Consider the following 19215-nt stretch of genomic DNA (forward strand, 5'->3'; position numbering starts at 1 on the left):
ATTTGTTTAATTTCATTTACACTGACCCCCATCTTCCCAAGAGCAGCAAAGACAGCGTCAGCACTGTCCAGAGTGAAACCTGTCTGGAAGGACAAGAAACACAAAATCTGACTTCTGCATGCACTGGTTAATTCCACATCTCTGTATGCATGCCAGAATTGGACCCTCGCGGCTTGGAAGAATTCAAACCCTGGAAATGAGGTGTTACCCACTGAGCTAAAATTACATAGATAGCGCATGCCTTCATTGAGCCCCTTTGCTAACTGAAGCCAGCGGAAGTGTTTTATCAGCCATTTTGCTTCCCGTGTAAGTATAGCGCGAAGAGGTGCCGAGCGCTCAGCTGGCTTCACGGCAAGCTTTCACTTGCTCGCGGCGTTAGTTAAGCTGACAACTGTGTGTCTCCACTGCAAGTTTGCACCACGTGTCACTGCACTGTTTTCCTGTAATAACTTTTGTAGATAAACCATTGGCAGATTTCAATCAAGACACAACATTTGGCATGTCGTGGGGGCAAGCATAACACGATTTCATCGAAGATACACGGTTACAGTTCAGAAACTACCACCAGTTAGCAGACGACTTGTCAACGGACCATCGGCTGGATACGAGAAACAATATGGCGTCCATTTGGCTTCAGCTTTCCTGGCCAATGAGCTATCCATGTATTTTTTAGTCAGTGGGTGTTACCTCACCAAAGTGCAGCAAACCCTCAAGCAGCTCACTGGACCACCTGAAGATCTGTGTGCATCAGGTAAGGGCAGAAAGGGACTTTGGTATGGCCACGTAACAAGTGCTTTAGCCTTTGAATGATTGATATGGATACTTATATATAGCGCCTATCCTCGGTCGGAGACCAAGCTCTAAGCACTTTAGAAACACGGGATCATTTGCACAACAGGCTGCCTACCTGGGTAGAGCCGACTGACGGCTGACACTAGGCGTTCATCATTTGTTTCCTGTGTCATTCAATCAGATTTCAGGCACGCACTGACACACACTCAAACAGACATGTAACATGTTACGTGTTTTTGTTTTTTTTTACCCCGCCATGTAGGCAGTCATACACCGTTTTCGGGGGTGTGCATGGTGGGTATGTTCTTGTTTCCATAACCCACCGACCGACAGGATCTTTAACGTGTGCATTTTATCTTCTGCGTGCGTATACACACGAAGGGGATTCAGGCACTAAACAGGTCTGCACATATGATGACCTGGGAGATCGGAAAACTCTCCACCCTTCACCCACCAGGCGCCGTCACCGAGATTCTAACCCGGACCCTCAGATTGAAAGTCCAACGCTTTAACCATTCGGCTATTGCGCCCTGCTAAAACAGTCCTTCAAGGAACTGTAAACATTGAGTGAGGGAGACCGGAATGGGGTGTTGGGGTGGGGGATGACAGAAAAAAACCCATCAATGGATGGACAGATACTTGCAGAATGGACAGGAAAACATTTTGAGGTTTTAACACAAAACCGACAAACCTGGACGGATTTTGTAAACAGTTATATGCGGCGTTCAATGACTTGAAGAAGAAAAAGAAGAAAAAGAAGAAGGAGAAGACGATGAACAAGAACAAGAAAGCATTGTGCCGTTAGGAGTGAATGTATCCCAATCACGGCATCTTTGAACAGCTGATACAATGCTTTGAAATGGATTTACTGGGACACGATAAAGAAGCCTGGGTGTGACTGCATATTGAGTATTGTACTGTATTACTTTCTTCTGTCCCAACAGATTTCTTTTTGATGGCACTTTGTCACAGATCAGTGCCACCCTTCTTTTGTTTCTCTTTTTTTTCTGTCTGCAAATGCATTTGTCTAACTATCAACGTGCTTCATTTTTCTATATAATAACCATTTTGTCGCCGTAGTTTCTTTCACGTGCACTACTCGGGATGAGTAGCGTGCGGGTGTGGGGTAGAGCAGGTAATGACACTGAAACGGGTGGATGGGTAAGGAAAGGATGCAAATGATGGCCACTGCGGAAACAAACAAACAAAAAATTAAAAACAACAACAACAAAACAAACAAACAAACAAAAAAAGAAAAATCGAATAAAATCTCGTGCAATCCTGTGCTGATCCACAGTAGGTATAATTGCTAGGAACCTACACACTACATGATGATGACTGGTGAATTTTTCACTTAAAATATGTTGTTAGCGTTATTAGCCTTTGTAACTGGTTGCTGGAGGCGTTGTCTGGATATTCATCTTCTTGTCTCTTCTCTTTGCACAAAATCTTCCCGCATGTTTGTTCTAGTGCTCAGAGAATGTGTGTCTACCCCGTGGTCTGTCTAAAACCCTTTGGACAGCGATCGTTAGTCCACATGATACAGCTGGTAAAACATCATCATGTTGAATTTAGCCTTTAACAATGTTTGAGATCTCTATGTGTGTGTGTTTTAGTGTGTGGTGTTATGTGTGTGTGTGTGTGTGTGTGTGTGTGTGTGTGTGTGTGTGTGTGTGTGTGTGTGTGTGTGTGTGTGTGTGTGTGTGTGTGTGTGTGTGTGAGTGTGTGAGTGTTTGTGTGTCTGTATCTGTGTGATGTTTCTCTGTGTGTAGGGCTGGGGAGTGTGGGGCTGCGCCACGGTGTGTGTGGATGCGCGTTCGCTGTGCGCGCGACGTGTGTGTGTGTGTGTGTGTGTGTGTGTGTGTGCGTGCGCGCGCACATGCATGCATCTTTTGTGTGCGTCTGCCTGTACGTTTAGGTCATTTTTTGCATGAAGGAACAGTTCATTTATGTTATGCAGTCGATTGGCCTTCCAACTGAGGTTCTGAATAAGATAAACTCAATTCTGTATAAGTTTCTGTGGCAGAAAAAACACAGTAACAAGAGAGCTTTCGAGAAAGTAAAAAGAAAAGTAATGGAAGCGAGTGTAGAAGACGGTGGTCTGAACATGATAAACATGATCCAGCTCCAAAAATGTTTTCACCTACAATGGGCAGGAAAACTGTTTGGGGCGACAGCCAAGGAAAACTGGAGTGTGATCCCTAAATGGCACATGGATAAACTTGTTAAAGAAAATGTGTTTCTCTTAAATTGTAGATCAAAAGATCTAATAGGTTTGAACATGATAGATAACGATTTTTGGAAAGATGTAGTTAGTTCGTATCTTGACAGCAGGCCGTTAAAATCACTTTCAGACATCAAAAGTAACAACTTTCACTCCCAATTGCTGTTTAACAACGCCTTGATAAAGTATAAAAACAAATTATTCTTCTTCAAATCTTGGAATGAGAAAGGACTTGAACAAGTAAAGGACATAATCAATTTCAGGGAAAATAGAGTGTTGTCTTTAAGAGAGATACAGGATAGAGTGCGTAAAAACAAAGCAGGCATTGTTTTTGAATATAACGCATTGATAAATTCGATACCAAAGGCATGGCTTCAATGGACAGAAAGAGGGGAAAAGGAGAATGAAACACAGAAATGTGATGTAAGCCTGTACAACACAAATTTAAAACAGATTAAAAAAAATACACTCATAAACAAAGAGAAAACTGTTCCCAACGCATACTACCTCTGGCTCAGAAAATTTGGTATCCACTTACTCGGGTCAACCTGGTCTATAGCGAGAGATATAACAAAAGAAACTAGATTAAGAGTTCTGCACTGGAAAATTTTACACAACATCTACCCTACCAATATCCTTCTAAACAAAATGAAAGTAGCAGAAAACAATAAATGTTCCTATTGTAAAGATTTGGTAGATTACATTGAACACTTTTTTTTGATTGCCCAGTAACACACAACTTCTGGAAGTATATTGAACAAAAACTACTAACAGAAACAAGTGTCCACTTGAAACTGTCAGCATCAGATATCCTGTTTGGGATTGAAAATTCACCATATCTAAAAGGAAATTATGCGTATATAAATAATATAATATTAGTGGGTAAAATGTGTGTCAGTATCTATAAAAAGACCAAATCAGTCTTTCCCTTACAGGTTATTTTTGAACGAGAATTTGAAACAAGACGAATTCACATGGAAAAAAACACCTCCATCTACAAATAACGTCAAATGATCAAATGAGAAGTGAGAAAGAGACAAATATGCACACAGAAAGCACACCAGAGTATGAACCCCCCCCCCGCCCCCCTCAACCCCTCCCCACCCCCCAGACAAACCAAACAATCTTCCAACACTAAAGTTTTGCAACGTGATTGTCCATATATGAAGAAACAGACAGACATAGAATTGTGTATGAATGAAGGTGAAAAAACAACAACAAAAAAACACACAAAAAAACAAAGAAAAACATAGATTCCAAGTTTTGTACACTTAATTGTATGACTTGTACATTTTCCTTCCATATTATTGTAACAAGCCCAAAATCAGTGAATGAAAAGTCGTATTAATTCCATAAACGCTATTGATTTCTTTGGCATTGTGTGATTTATATACAAAATAAAACGGTGGTCGACCCAAGAAAGTCCGGGTACAAAAAAAAAAAAAAAAGGAACAGGGGTGATACTTATGAGAAATAACCTTTATCCTACCCACCTTCATACACACATACTCTCTCTCTTGAAAACGCATTTTCTTTCCGCGCACAAACTCATAATCTCTCTCTCTCCCACTGACACACAAACCCACACAGGCAATTCCTCCTCCCTTCTCCTCATCCACCCAGTCTCCTTCCTTTCTTCCTTTACCCCCTCAGCACATACCTACAGTGGTAGGTAAAGTGCGAGGCAGTGGGGTGGGCCCTGCACCTCCAGAGTGGATAGCATGTTCACATGGCAGGGACCGCGGCAGAGGGACCAGGTCTGATTCGCGCACTGAAGTTCCCGGCGTTTCGCTTACTATACTCTTTGAGCGTGCCACCATCCATCGTCAGCGGCCTCTTGAGAGTTTGCCTTTTCCTCTTTTCCTTATGTTTCGCTTCCCAGCCATTTCCGTTTCGCCTATTCAGCACCCTCCCCCCACCTCTCTCTCACACACACATCCATCACAATATACACAAACATGCACACAATGTAAAGAAGAAAGTGTTGCTGTTGTTATATGAACACACACACACACACACACACGCACACACACACACTGAGTATATAGGCGGAACGTGAATAGACGCATGGGGATGACCTACTTAATCACAGGCGAATCGTGATGACACGGTATCAAACAGCAGTGGGATGTCTACCGACAGCCTCCACAGTGAAGTATGTTCACGTGAATATATATATATATATATAGAGAGAGAGAGAGAGAGAGAGAGAGAGAGAGCACTATTTATGCAAAACCTCGTAGCTCTTGTTGACAGGAAGTTAGATAAGGCAGGATAGATGTTATGTGGCTTCAGAAAAGATGTGTCATATTTCTACGAAGTGGTTTAAAGTACATCAACCCACACATCATCCCATCCATACACCCCCCACCCTCCACACACACACACCTCCCTTCCTCGCTACCACCTCCCCTCTCCCACAAATCTGCCATCGTCCTGCCCACCCAACCCGACATATACACCGACACACTGAATGTTTCTCTTCTTGATACGCTCATGTTTGTTTAATTGTGTCTTATAAACCTTAAAGCTTTATGACAGTAAAATATTCTATTCTATTCACACACGTTTACACATACACCTACTAACACCCATCCAGATCTATACAGCCCAACTAACCCAGAGCCACGAAGCAAAAGGCGATCATCTCATGTGGCAGACGTACACACACACACACACACACACACACACACACCCACACGCCCACTGACCCAGAGCCACGAAGCAGAAGGCGATCATCTCCTGCCAGCTGGCGTACAGGTCCCCCAGCACCTTCTGGAAGACGTCGGCCTTGTTGAGGAAGGCGATGATGTTGGTGGAGATCCAGTGGGGGAAGCTCCGGATGTCCACAGGGATGCACCGGTTCAACAACGGCTGGCTGAAACAGGATCATCGTCATGGTCAGATCAAGTATGTTTTGGTTGCACTGATCATTTACGTGTAGTATTTTTGTTTCAGCGTGATCTGTTTTATGAATGAATCGCATGTGTATGAATGCATGTTTCAGGTATGTGTGATTAAAAAAATGAGAATTTCAATTGTAATGTGCACATCATAACTTATTATTTTAAGTATGTGTTTAATTGTAATGCGTAAAAGATAAAGTGGCACATAAATACTACTACTATTATCATTATTATCACTTGTGGTAGTAGTGGTAGTAATAGTAGTAGTCGTAGTAGTGTTGTTGTTGTTGGTGGTGGTGGTGATGTTATTGGTGGTGCTGTGATTGTTATCACTATCATCATTATCATTGTGGGATGAGCTTAGGTGTGGATAAATCTGTATAAAAATTTGATATATCTGGGATGCGCAGCGAACGGGGCAGTAACACCACTGACACAAGAAGACTGGGGCCACGAAAAAACAAACAAAAACACAAACACCTGCCTCCATCGCTACCACACCTTCCCCACCACTGTCCTCCCACCCACCCCACAGCCACCCACCTCTGGTAGACGGGGAGGTGAGGGCATGGCCCCGCCTTGCTGTTGTTGGAGTGAAAGTACTGCACGGGCTGCAGGTCGTAGCGGCACAGCAGGGACCCCGTCTGCTCCGAGAAGCGGAAGATGTCCTCGCGCGTGCTGAGCTGCTTCTCGGGGCACTGGTTGACACACAGCGTGAGGGAGTGGTCCGGGTCCTGGATGTCCATGAAGAACACGAAGCTGCACAGGTATGGAGAGGGTGAGCACGCAACACGGGGTTAGAAAATACTGCTTTCAAAGGTTTGCGAGAGAGAGAGAGAGAGCAGAGACTGACTGGCGCCCAGACACGATACCAAAAAGACAAAGAAAAGACACACACACACACACGCACACAAACACACACACACCTAACTCGCCTCAAAAAACAATACACATACACACACACACACACAAAAAAAAAAAACAACTACAAAAACCAAACAAATGCATGTTAACATCTGTACTGAACACGAAAGTTTACAAAGAGGTTGCCCATCAATTTAGACGCAAACAGACTGTGAACTGTGTATGAATGGAAAAATAAGAATGATAGGGTGGTGTGTGTGTGTGTGTGTGTGTGTGTGTGTGTGTGTGTGTGTGTGTGTGTGTGTGTGTGTGTGTGTGTGTGTGAGAGAGAGAGAGAGAGAGAGAGAGAATGAGAAGCTATTGGGCAAGGGATAAACATTGGAAACATCGAAGAAAGAAGGAAGCGAACGTAAGTGGAACTGATGTGTACATTGATTTTTTGTTTGCTTGATTTTGCTGGGCAATGAAGAAGGAGTGTCACACACACACACACACAGACTTACGGGCGGCCCTTAAGGTTCTGCCCGGAGAAGGGCACGTTGGGGATGGCCCTGTCCGTGTTGTCCTCGTCACACGTGTTGCCATAGCTGTCCGTGCCGTACACCAGTCGGAAGGCGTCCCCCTTCGTCACCGAGAACACCCCCACGAACACCTGCACCAAGGACAATAATATAATAATAATAATAGTAATGATGATGATGATGATAATAATAATATATAAGTAATATACTACTAATAACAATATTAATAATAAAAACGATAATAATAACAACGACAGCAATAATAACAATGATGATGATAATAATAATAATAATGACGATGAAGACAACAATAATAATTGTAATGATGATGACAACAATAATGTACAGCAAGATTTTAGTTCTTCAATTGTCCGAACCTGGAATTTACTGCCTTTTTAAAAATTATATTTTATTATTATCAGCCTCTGTCTTTCACTCACATCCTTTGAAACAAATCTAAAAACAAATCCCCTCCTCCCCACCCCTCCCCACCCTCCTGGTTGGACCAATTATCCGTTTGGCCACCACTCCACTCCATAAACATAACACATGCGTGTGTGTGTGATTGAGTATGCACGCACCCACGCATGCAAGCGTGCGTGTGTGAGCATGCATGTGCACGTATACGTGTGAGTATTACTCAAAGATTCTGATCGACACTGGAGTAATATCAAGAAATCGAAAGGGGGTGGGGATAGGGCGTCGGGAGGAGAGGGGAGGAGGGGTGGGGAGGGGAGGGGACGGGAGAGGAGGGGAGGGGAGGAAGAATGGTAAGCCCAGAACAGTACGTTGAAAAAGTCCACCTGCCCTCATTCCTGAAAACCGTAGCTGTCTAAAACACGTGTAGTTATACACACACATGGAGCACCCCCTCTCCCATTTGGGAAACAAGAGGCCCGCGTTGGCTTCCCATTAGGGAGGACTTTTCTTCCTCCTCCCTCAGTGACGGTCCAGATGCTGATCTCTCACATGAAGACAATAAATGTGCGTCCCGTGTGCAAGTGGCGTGCATTCAACGTATGTAAACAAACAAACAAACAAAATCCACAAAAAAACAACAATAACACACACACACACACACACACAGAAATACACACACACACAACTCAAGGCAACAATAAATATGATTTGTATCCCGCTAGAGGCTGAAAAGTCCACCGCTTGAGATAAGAGAAGAAATATGCATGTGATGACAGGTCAAATCTTACACAGATACGTATTCAATATCGTGACAAGAGGGAAATTGTATGGTTTCGTTTTGTATACGTCTGTCACAACGGTGTGTGTGCGTGTAATGCAGGCTGATCTCACATGGGGGAGCGCGTCATCGCAATGTGGAGTCACAACCGTTTTTCTTTTATTTCTCTGCTGCCTGCAAGTGTGTGTGTCTTTTTTTTGGGGGTGGTGGTTTGTGTTTATCATCAGTACTTTCCCCGTCTGTACTGGAATCCACAGAAACTCGAATCGGATATATCATCACAAGGTCTCCATTTCACAGCCAGCGGTACAAACGAACGGTGGAGCAGAGAGAATTGTATGTCTGCTTCAGGAGTCAAGAATATATATACTTCAACACACAATTACTCTCAGTTTCAAATTGTTGGAACCCCCCAAAACAACAGCAAAAAAGTAACAACAAACAAACAACAACAACAAACAAACAAAACAAGCATAAAACGTCTTGTGCAATGTGTCTTGCATAGTGTATAATTTGTTTAACTCAGAGAGATAGAGATAGATAGAGAGAGAGAGAGAAATAGAGAGAGGGGGAGATAGAGTTAGAGAGAGACAGACACAGAGAGAGACACAGAGGAGAGAGAGAGAGACAGAGATAGAGAGAGATAGATAGAGAGAGAGAGAGAGAGAGAGAGAGAGAGAGAGATAGGGGATATGGGGTTGGGAGAAAATATACAATAACTGAATGTTAAAAACATTCTTGAATCTTGTCCTAGATTTTCCAGAACATCCGGTGATATCCGGTGATATGAACGGCTTTCTGGGCACTCACGGGTATATTATGACAAGTGATGATAAAAAATAAATGGTGACCGACCAGAGAGAGAGAGAGAGAGAGAGAGAGAGAGAGAGAGAGAGAGAGCGTATATTTTGACAACTGATGATAAAAAATATACGGTGGTAGGTAGGTAGGTCGAGAGAGAGACAGAGACAGAGAGTATATTTTGACAACTGATGATAAAAAGTATACGGTGGTAGGTAGGGAGGCAGACAGACAGAGAGACAGACAGAGAGAGAGAGAGAGAGAGAGAGAGAGAGAGAGAGAGAGAGAGAGAGAGATGCACATCGCTGCCAGCAAGACGCACTGAAGAAGTTGTCTTTGTTCTAATGGAGAAACCAGAAGAGAACACGTATGCGGATGGAAGACGGTTGAGGAGTGAGGGTTGAGAGAGGGGTAGATGGAGATGAAGGGGGCAGGGGAAGGGGGGTAGAGGGGGGGTTACAAGGGAGAAGAGGAAGGGGGGAATGGATGGGGTGGATGAGGGAGAGAAGGAGTCTGGGGGTAAGGAACTGTAAGACCATGAGTGGTTTCCGAAAACAACAACAAAAACCATCCATTAAAATTTTGGGGACGAAAAACACATAAAGAAGTGACAAAGAGGAGAGGTGACGTGAACCAATTTCTATAACTATACATATATATGAGAGCCCACAAGCATATACATTGATTATTCTGGCACCTAAAACTGGTGGTGGTGGGGTGGGGAGGGGGTGGGGAGGGGGGTGGGGGTGGGGGGTGTGTGGGGTGGGGGGTGGGGGTTGCTTCTACTATTTTGTAGTTGATGTTCCTTGATGATGTGAAGAAGAGGTAGAGGTGAAGGTGGCATCATTCCACTGCTGTTCAAGTAGTTCAGGGGAATTGGGGGGTGAGGAGGGACAGAAGGTAACGGGATTGTGGATCGAGGGGGGGGAGGTGGCGTGGGGGGTTTGGGGGAGCACTGGAAGTGTTGTTTACTGCATGGAGACCCTTGACACAAAAGTGTCAAGCATTCTGGCCTCCACAGCTACTTGAGGCAGGCAGTTCCAGTCTATGATGGTTCTAGGTAAAAATGAAGAGCCTCTGTACTGTGTTCTGGTGGTGATGATGGAAAACTGTTGGTTGTGTCGGCTTGGCGAGACGGCAGTGGGCTGAGTTTCTTTTTGAGGTTTGGACAGTGGGCTTGATTTGTACAGCATCGAGAGCCTGGAGGTCTTGTGTCGCTTCTCCAGAGAGGGCCAGCTCAACAACTAGCATTTCGTTGACACTTGAGGTGTTCCGGTACCTGCCCAAGATGAAGCGAACTGCTCGACGCTGTACGGCTTCCAGTCTGTCAGTGTTCTTCTTAGTGGAGGAGTCCCAGACGGATGAGCCATACTCCAGCAAGGGGCGTACAAAGGTTTTATATGCTCTTTCTTTGGTGTTGATGGAGCTGATCTTCAGGTTCCGTCTGAGGAAGCCCAGGGTTCGGTTAGCTTTGCAGCAGATATTGTTGATGTAGTCATCCCAGTTCAGTTCTCTCTGGATCATGGATCGTGATGCCCAGGTATTTGACTGATGAGACGGTGTCCAGGGTGTGGCCATGCAGGTTGTATGAGTGATGGAGGGGGTTCCTACTCCTTGTGACCCGGAGAGTTTGGCACTTCGCAGGATGAAACTCCATGTCCCAGCTCTTCTCCCAGTCTGCTTGGCGTTGGAGGCCATGTTGTCGCTGGTCCTGATCATTGCCGTTGGAGATCATCCTGTATACTGCTGTATCATCTGCAAAGAGCCTTGCCAGTGAGGTCAGTTTCTCCGGAAGGTCATTAATATATACTAGGAACAAGCATGGTCCTAGCACAGATCCCTGAGGGACTCCAGACCTTACAATGATGTAAGAAGACGTGGCTTCATTCACTGAGCTGTGTCTCGCAGGATCTTCCATTCCGGAAGCCGTGTTGGTAGTCGTTCAAGATGCTGTGGGCCTCAAGGTGTTTCATCATGCCACTGGTGATGATGTGCTCTAGTAGCTTACATACCACACTGGTAAGGGAGACTGGTTGGTAGTTAGAGGGGTCGTACTGTTCCCCTTTTTTGGAAATTGAAGTGACATATGCTGTTCGCCAGTCTTCTAGAACCTTGCCTGTGGAAAGGAATGACTGGAACAGTGTAGTCAAGCCAGGTGTCAGTTCGGCAGCGGGTTCCCTGTCTGGACCGCAGACCTTGTGAGGGTTGAGGTTCTTCAACATGGCTAGCACCCCACTTTCAGTTACTGTTATGTTGTCCATAACTGGGAGATCCTGACTAGGCATTCCTGTCTTCTGTTGGAACTCTTCCTCAGTGTACTGGTCACCGCTGCCAAATACAGACTGAAATTGTTGTTTGAGGACTTTCGCCTATTCTTTTGGGACGGATGTCAAGTGTCCGTTCTTCCTGAGGGGAGCAACACCTACATTAGCCAACTTCTGATGTTTAATATAAATCCAAAAGCGCTTGTTCTTATTAGCCTGGCCGGGTGTGTCCTCCTCCATGATGATGCCATCCAGGTACCTCCAGTAGGCTTGACGGAGCTGCCGCTGTGCAGTCCGGCGTAGGGTCTTTACTTCAGCCCTTAGTTCCACTGATCCTGTCTTCTTCATTCTCTGATATGTTCTGTCTCTCCTGTGGACTGGTTTCCTGATCTCTGCACTGACCCATGGTTGGTTGTGCTTGGCTCTTGCTGTCTTGTGTGGAACATGATCCCTAACTGTGTCTGTCATGGTGGTCTTGAACATCCCCCACGGGTCTTCTGTTGTAGCCATGTCTTGTGCCTCTTGCATTCTGGAGCTAAGGTCCACCGCTGATTTCTTCAGGATATCCAAGTCTGCCAATATATATATATATATATATATATATATATATATATATATATATATATAGCCACATGCAATACAGTGCCACCCATTAAACGACATACACACCATACATATACACACATAATCTTTATTATTTTCAACTTTCCATATATATATATATATATATATATATATATATATATATATATCCTTGTCAAAAAAGATTTTTTCCCACAGGAGTTTTACCTCATGCAACACACTTGTTGCCGTGGGAATCTTATATGCAACCTCTTTTTCCCATCTTCTACGAAAGACTAACACCCAGACCACCCTTCAATGTCTTGATTATGGAAGGATAGTTAGTTAAAAAAAGAAAAAAAGAAAAAAAGCAAACATTTTGACGGCGCGGGAATCGAACGTGTGACCCTCTCGCTTCTTAATGAGGGTGACAGCAGCTGTAACCACTAAACCACCACCCATCTCCTTCGTAATCGACGAAACATTTGCACACTGAGACTCATATAAAACTCACAGCACCAAGCGACTTTGCTTAGAATTGGTTAGTGGATTTTTCAACCATATATTTTTTTATTTTTTTTGGGGGGGGGGACTCCTCCCCTTTCCCCACCCCGCCATATCCCCAACGCACCTCCATCTTTCTTCTTCCCCCTCCCTCACCCCCACCCCCCTTCACCACCCCCAGCCACACGCGCGCGCGAATTCGCAACGGGACAAACGGCAAGTTGTTGCGTCTGTCAAAGCCATCTCGCCGCTCACTCTGGCACGCTCATGTTACCGCCGGATTTATTTATGTTGTCATCGAGATACCTACATCCTCCTCCTGCCTCACCCCCTCTCTCTCCCTTGCTCTCTCTCTCTCTCCTTCTCTCTCCATCTGTCTACTCACCCCTCTCTCTATATATGCCTGTCTGTCTGTCTGTCTGAGTGCATTAAACTATCCCGTTGGCTGGGTGGTTTTATGGAAAGAGCCAGGTGAAAGTGATTGCGAGGTGTACCCGACTGTTGAAGTAATTGATTTTTTTTTTAACCCGTGGGATGTAATAGGTGATTGAATGTGTGTGTGGTAAGGGTGGTTAAGGGGTGAGGGGAGGGGAGGTGAGTAAGCGCTCAAAATTTCGCAAAGGGACAAAACGGCAAGTTGCCGGCGTCTGTTGAAGCTATCTCGTCGCTCTCTCTCTCTCTAGCACGCTCATCTTACCGTTGGATTTATCTGTTGTATTTTGTTCGTAATTATTTACCCCTCCTCATTTCGTTACTTCTTTCAAATGCTCTCTCTGTTTTTTTCTGTCTGCTTGTCTGGGTCTGTCTGTCTGTCTCCCCTCTCTTTCCTTCTCTGCCCCCCTCCTGTCTCTCACCGTGCATATACCTGTCGGCAGTGCTGCTGTGAAGAGAGAGGCAGGCGAAAGGGATTGCGGGCTGTACCCGACTCTTGAAGCATCAGCGTTCTTGTTTTTTTCTTCACCCGTGGGAGGAACAAAGGATGTGTGTTCGTTCTTTAGTTTAACGTCTTTTCACCGTGTGTGTGTGTGTGTGCGCGTGCGTGTTCTGGCATACTATGCATAATATACTGTGGTGTGTGTGTGTGTGTGTGTGTGTATATATATATATATATATATATATATATATATATATATATGTGTGTGTGTGTGTGTGTGTGTGTGTGTGTGTGTGTGTGTGTGTGTGTGTGTGTGCGCGCGTTGTTCTGTGAAGTGTAATACGTGTGTACGTATGTCTGCACGCATATGTGCATGTGTGTGCGTGCGTTTGTGTTTCGGTTTCCCCGTGGTCATGTTTATCTTGACCCGACAGAGATCGAGAGGAAGTTTCGGGGAAAACGTTTCACGTTTCAATATTTGTGTTACGCTCTAGATGCCAAGTTTTATCTTTATTTCAAATTTTTACTATCAAAATTAATAAACGATGAGGCCAGGAGATCAAATGATTAATAAATAGTAAAGAGTGGTTACTCTCTCCATACACAAAGTACACAACTTCAAGTCAATGTTGCTCACGCTACCAATTCAGCGAGCACACGGGTTTTTACCATTACTTTATCTAAAATGTAACTCATAAAATTCATCAAACAAATAAACACCCGACCACGTGGGGAAAAACCATTTGTTTGGATAATCTTCAGACAGAACATGTAAACTGATGGGTTCATGTACTGATGGAAATAGAAGAAAATAAAAGAAGAAAAAAGGAATAACAAACGATTATTCAGACATGCGAGTAAGCCACACACACACACACACACACACAAACATACACACACACACACCAAGCACACCCACACACACGGACACACACACAAAGCACACACACCAAGTCTCGTCACCCAACTCCACATACACCTCCCCTATCTCCCCATCTCCCTCCTCCCTCTATATGCCTACCCCTACGCCCTCATTATCACCCGTCACATCACACACATATTATTAAGTACAAACACACACGCACACACACCAGCTCCCACAACCCCACCAGAAAATAAAAACAAAACACACACACACACACACATACACACACACACACAGAGCCACCGTGATGTAAAAGACATCCCCACCAATGTTATTCTACAAGGCATTTCACACCGGATCATCTTCGACAGATGCAGCCAAGCATGTCAACACGCACACACACACACACACACACACACACACACACACACACACACACAAACATACACACAGAGACAGACATACACACACACACACACCAAGCACACCCACACAACCTTCGTGAAGAACTGAAGCCAAAGTCAGAAACTTTCACAATAGCAGTTTGTTTGAGAGGTAAAACACACAGGTAACTGATATTCACGGCGACTGAGCCGGCCCCCACTCGCAGGTAAACTAACACACACGCACATTCTGACTAACAATACAGAGAGAAAAACTTGCAATAAAAGACGTGCTAGGAGGGAGGGAAAGAAGAAGATGAGAGATGTGATTGACAGAGACAGCACAGAAATAGAGAACTGAGAGAGAGAGAGAGAGAGAGAGAGAGAGTGATTGACTGATTGATATGGATACTTATATAGCACCTATCCTCGGTCGGAGACCAAGCTCTAAGCGCTTTACAAACACGGTGTCATTTAAACAACAGGCTCCCTACTTGGGTAGAGCCGACTGAAAGCTGCCATTGGGGGCTCATCATTCGTTTCCTGTGTCGTTCAATCATATTTCAGGCACGCACACATACGCACTCAGACAAACATGTAACATTTAACATTTTACGTGTATAACTGTTTTTGTTTATTTACCTTACTATGTAAGCAGCCATACTCCGTTTTCGGGGGTGTGCATGCTGGGTATGTACTTGTTTCCATACCCCACCGAACGCTGACATGGATTACAGGATCTTTTACGTGCGTATTTGATATTCTAGAGCGAGAGAGAGAGAGAGAGAGAGAGAGAGAGAGAGAGAGAAGGGGTGGGGGAGGGAGAGAAACAGAGAAACACACACACACCTCGTTTTTGTACAAGTCATATTTATGTTGGCTTCTCAGTAAGATAGTCTCTCTCTCGCACGCACTCACAAACAACAACAACAACAACAACACACAAACCACACAGATATTTAATGTTTTGTGTTTTCTGTCATATCTATGTTTGCTTTTGATTTAGACAAATACACACAAATACGCACACAAACACAAACACACATCTCATTTCTTTTTCTAAAAGTCATATTTATGCTGGTTTTTGATTTAGATTCTCTCTCTCTCTCTCTCTGTGTCACACACACACACACACACACACACACACACACACACACACACACAGAGTTTCGTCTCGTCTTTTCTTAGGTCATATTATTTATATTTTCTTTTGATTATCGGATATTTTCGAATTACCAACCCACGTGACAGACACGCTGGGAATCGAGACAGACAAAACATTAAATGCCATGACCGTCTGGGTGATGTGTTTTCTTTTCCTCCTTGGCGAGATAGTGTTCTGTTCAGACATTTTCCTGCCGAAAAGATCTCATCGTATCAAAATCAAGCCGCCAGAATTATATGAAGGCGTAGACAGACACACAGCGTTAGATTACACTGTCTCCATTCATACAAACGCGCGCGCGCACACACACACACACTGACAAAAGCATACACAAGAAACACATGAGCACGCACACAAACCTATACATCGTATGTCTAATACCATTTCCAGTGAACAGACATTAAACCGAAAAACGAACGAACACACACACACACACTTAGACACACACACGCTCGCACACAGACAGTCAAACGCACTCGCAGTGGCACACGCACACAGGCTCTCACACAAGACACACACATCTCGTTTTTCTAAAACTGAGGCTCTCAAACAAGACACACACACACACACACACACACACACAACATTCAGAGACAACAGACATGCACTCATTCACACAATACACACTCACAACACACACACACACACAGACACACACACACACACACACTCGCGCGCGCGTGCGTAGGCCCGCATTCACACCCGCACTTACTCGTACATACAACACACACACACACTTACTCGTACATACAACACATACAAAAGTCTGGAACCTCCCTCACGACTACTGCACCCCCACACCCACCTCCCGTCATTCCTGCCACCCATGCCAGACACCCATCCATCTATCGTGCCGCCTTGTTTTCTTTACCAATAGAAATCTGCTGACAGTCAGCAGATGGTGGGAGACAGAAAAAACTGATGTTCTATTCGGAAATCTGGTCTGGTCGAGTTCACGTTTCTCGCTTCGTTTGAATTTCTGACATTTGCAGAAAACGGATGAGCACTAAGTAGCTATTTTGTTGTTACAGAAAAAACCCACCTGCTCCAAAGAACTGTTTGTTTTGCTTTCGTTTAAATGTTTTTTTTATATATATTTTCCACAGAGCACCATTCCATTTGAAAACAAAACAAAAAACAAAACAACATGCACATCGCCTTGCCTATGCGTGCACACACACTCACACAAACACACACACACACAAACACACACACACAACACACATTTACATACACACGAACGGACACATACAAAGACAGGCACATCAGCCAGAGAGTGATGAACCAGTCTGCCACGCCGGTAATGCGAGAATAATATAGCACTGATAAATCTATTTCTTCTTGTTCTTCTTTTCCATACCTCACCCCCCTCTTTCTCATTCCACTCTCTCTGTATGTTTCTCGGTCTCTTTTTCAACCCTTCTCCCTCTCTCTCTGTCAGTCTCTGCCTGTCTGCCTGTCTCTCTATCTCTCCGGATTCCGATTTTGCTTTTGCTTACAGCACATTTCATCAAAGTGAAATTTACGTGCGACTTCAACATGGCATCCTAATAAATCGAAAAAAATGACAGGAGAATGGCTATATATATATATACATCAAAAGACTGAAACTTTCTGCTTAAACAAAAACACCACTCATCAGTAAATGTTAATGATACGGACTTCCTCACGTCTAACGAAGAACGCGTTTCAAAAACATATGCATGAGTGGAAGCCATGACTGCAAGGGAAACATGAACCAGTGTTTGAAACAGCATGGTTCAGTCATCAAACGCGGTCAAGACACTCCTTGTTTTCTTCTCTCCCCTCTGCCGTATGGTCTCTCGTTTAAAAAATGTCTAAAGTTAGCCGAGTATGAGGTTATGATGATGAGAGAAGAGGCAAATTACAGGTTCGTTCATGACTCTTCCAGAAAAGTGAAGAAAAGCATTACAATCTGGCCATACATTTATTCTTCATTCAGACCACATTTATCATTGAACTCTGGCGTCTGGCCCATGTAATCTGTGTAATCCGTGTAATCTGTGAACAGGTTATATATCATACAAGTATACTGTGTCAGAGTAGAAAACCGACGCGCTTTGTGGTTCACACACACACACACACACACACACACACACACACACACACACACACACACACACACACATACTTAAGCTCACACGCAGATTGTCGTAACGCAGAAAAAGGTAACGCAGAGTGACTTTGGGGATGCCATTCCAGCCAGCTAATTACCCAAATTATACGAACCGAACAACACGGAAAGGCAATTCTCCTCCCGTTTCGCTGAAAGAGACTAAAATAATAGGAACAATGAAAACAAAAATCGAAAGTGATAGGGGGTGGAGCTGTACTTACTCCACAGCAAATCGTTAATCATTCACATGCCAACTCCCAAATGACAATAGCTCAATCGGACGTTCTGTCCAGGACCGAAGATAAGCGCTGTATACGTATCAATAATAATGGTAACAGTGATAACTCATTTCATTTACAGCTGCACTTCCCATACCAACTGTTTAAAAGTTGACCGTGAAATAGCTTATTCTGAGGCAAATACAAGCGTTTTCGATATTTACATGATGGGGAATAACGACGACAACGATGATGGTGAAGATGAAGATCATAACAATCATTGTAGTAACAACAACAACAACAACAAAAACAATGAATACTTGTTTAGCACTTTCCTCCCTGAAAGGGAGCTCAAAGCGCTTTACAATAAACATAAAACGCCCACACACCCACCCACACAGACACAGACACATACACGCGCGCGCACAAAGCAATCAAAGACTACGCCTATTACATTTCTTAGTCACACACACACACACACATACACACACACGCGTGCGCGCGCACACACACACACGCGCACACACACGCACTCACGCACACATGCAATATTAATATTAATAAGAAGAAAAGAAGAAGAGACGGGAGGAGGAGGAGGGACAGGAGGAGGGACAGGAGGAGGAGGGACAGGAGGAGGAGGAGGAGGGACAGGAGGAGGAGGGGCAGGAGGAGGGACAGGAGGAGGAGGAGGAGGGACAGGAGGAGGAGGGACAGGAGGAGGAGGAGGAGGGACAGGAGGAGGAGGGACAGGAGGAGGAGGAGGGACAGGAGGAGGAGGGACAGGAGGAGGAGAGGGACAGGAGGAGGAGGAGGAGGAGGGACAGGAGGAGGGACAGGAGGAGGGACAGGAGGAGGAGGGACAGGAGGAGGAGGAGGAGGGACAGGAGGAGGAGGGACAGGAGGAGGAGAGGGACAGGAGGAGGAGGGACAGGAGGAGG

At 44.6% G+C, this 19215-nt stretch overlaps 1 protein-coding gene across 5 annotated transcripts in view; it reads right to left on the bottom strand.

The window, feature by feature from the left end:
* Nucleotides 1-19215, bottom strand: part of LOC143280570 (choline transporter-like protein 1) — a 138431-nt gene that overhangs the window by 27491 nt on the left and 91725 nt on the right. For all 5 annotated transcript variants that reach the window (XM_076585267.1, XM_076585264.1, XM_076585266.1 and 2 more), the window contains exons 4-6: nt 7290-7438; nt 6466-6681; nt 5728-5894 (exon numbers count right to left, since the gene is read on the bottom strand). In XM_076585267.1, coding sequence (XP_076441382.1) covers nt 5728-5894; nt 6466-6681; nt 7290-7438 — 532 coding nt within the window. The remainder of the gene's footprint in view (nt 1-5727; nt 5895-6465; nt 6682-7289; nt 7439-19215) is intronic.

The sequence above is a fragment of the Babylonia areolata genome, chromosome 3 (assembly GCF_041734735.1).
Source record: "Babylonia areolata isolate BAREFJ2019XMU chromosome 3, ASM4173473v1, whole genome shotgun sequence".
In the NCBI taxonomy this organism is placed as follows: domain Eukaryota; kingdom Metazoa; phylum Mollusca; class Gastropoda; order Neogastropoda; family Buccinidae; genus Babylonia; species Babylonia areolata.